Source organism: Aphanomyces astaci (assembly GCF_000520075.1).
Source record: "Aphanomyces astaci strain APO3 unplaced genomic scaffold supercont1.95, whole genome shotgun sequence".
NCBI classification, from domain to species: domain Eukaryota; phylum Oomycota; class Saprolegniomycetes; order Saprolegniales; family Verrucalvaceae; genus Aphanomyces; species Aphanomyces astaci.
The window spans coordinates 248840-250061 of NW_009798358.1; the positions used below are offsets into that span (position 1 = coordinate 248840).

A 1222-nucleotide genomic window follows, 5' to 3' on the forward strand; every position below is an offset into this window, starting at 1 on the left:
ATTCTGCACTGAATTAAAAAAAATTGAGTGTGAAGGATATTCGTTCGCATCGTGACAGTGACCTTTACCGCAATTCTGCGAAAATTAATACAGTATAAATAGATAAGATATGCATGGTCATTTCGAAGTCCACCCAATAGAATGACCGACTCATGCAGTTGTGGAATCAACTGAAGCATTCGTCCGACGAGGAAATCGATGTCATCATAAGTACGGCAGCCCAAGAACCCGTCCGCCAAGCCGCAGCTGTGCACTCACGATCATGGAGCGGGTCTCGTCGCGGTCGCCAGCCAAACTTGGATCGGAACTGGGCTGGTGGGCACCAGCAGATTGTCGACAACTACTTTGGAGAGAACGGGAAACCAACAAGTATTTCGTGTAGACTAGTTTGTATACCATACAGATCTCTTTATTAGATTAATTTGGCGCAGTGAAAACTCCGTACCGGTATAGAATGGTCAAGACTCAGGGCGCGGGGTTCTAAAACTCAGTTTCAGTGTCGAATTCAGTGTTGGGGTGGGGGTAAATTCAGGGTCAAAATATCATCGACACTGAGTAATATTCAGTTCAGTAAAATTTATGTCGCAGGAATGTGAACTCTTTATTTTCTACGTATTTCTACTAATGTGAATTCAAATAGATTCCTTGCTAAAGTATTTTCAATGGTTCGGAAAATAGATTCGGCTGAAAACTCGTTTCAATTTGTTCTATATATCAATTGCTTACAAATCACAATCGTCGGTAAAACGAGCATCTCGGAACATTAAAATATGCTCCGTGAATCATTTTTCACACCATACTCGCAGAATTTGTTAATTCGAATTAGTGGCGGAGCAATGGCTCTGAAAAAATGGACGCAAATTGGACCAAAACTGAAAATTGATGCACTATCTTACATTACGTTACTGTACGGGGATTTACGGAATGTACAGTAGTAATTCAAAGTTAATTATCCAAACACTCGAGTTTTCTGGCATCACTTCTGAGTTGACAAAGCCAAAATACTCCTTACTGTTAATTTAAACCTCTTGAAATAAAATCTCCGAAATGCACCAATCTCAAATCGATGTGGAGGTTCACAGGGTCCGACTGCACCTGCTTGAATAGTTGAGAATAGTATTTGGGGATGCGTTGGAGATGCTGTTAAAATATGCAAAAGTGAGGGAGTCGCATAAGGGCCTGTTCCAAGTAGATATTTTTAGCAAATGAAAAATTGGTTCCA

General features: G+C 40.7%; 1 protein-coding gene across 1 annotated transcript in view; it reads right to left on the bottom strand.

The window, feature by feature from the left end:
• Positions 1-1076: 1076 nt before the first annotated feature.
• H257_16972 (hypothetical protein) overlaps positions 1077-1222 on the bottom strand; it is a gene marked incomplete at both ends in the record, with an annotated part of 491 nt that continues 345 nt past the window's right edge. Inside the window, one exon of the mRNA XM_009845596.1 lies at positions 1077-1095. Within this exon, the coding sequence (XP_009843898.1) occupies positions 1077-1095 (19 nt within the window). The remainder of the gene's footprint in view (positions 1096-1222) is intronic.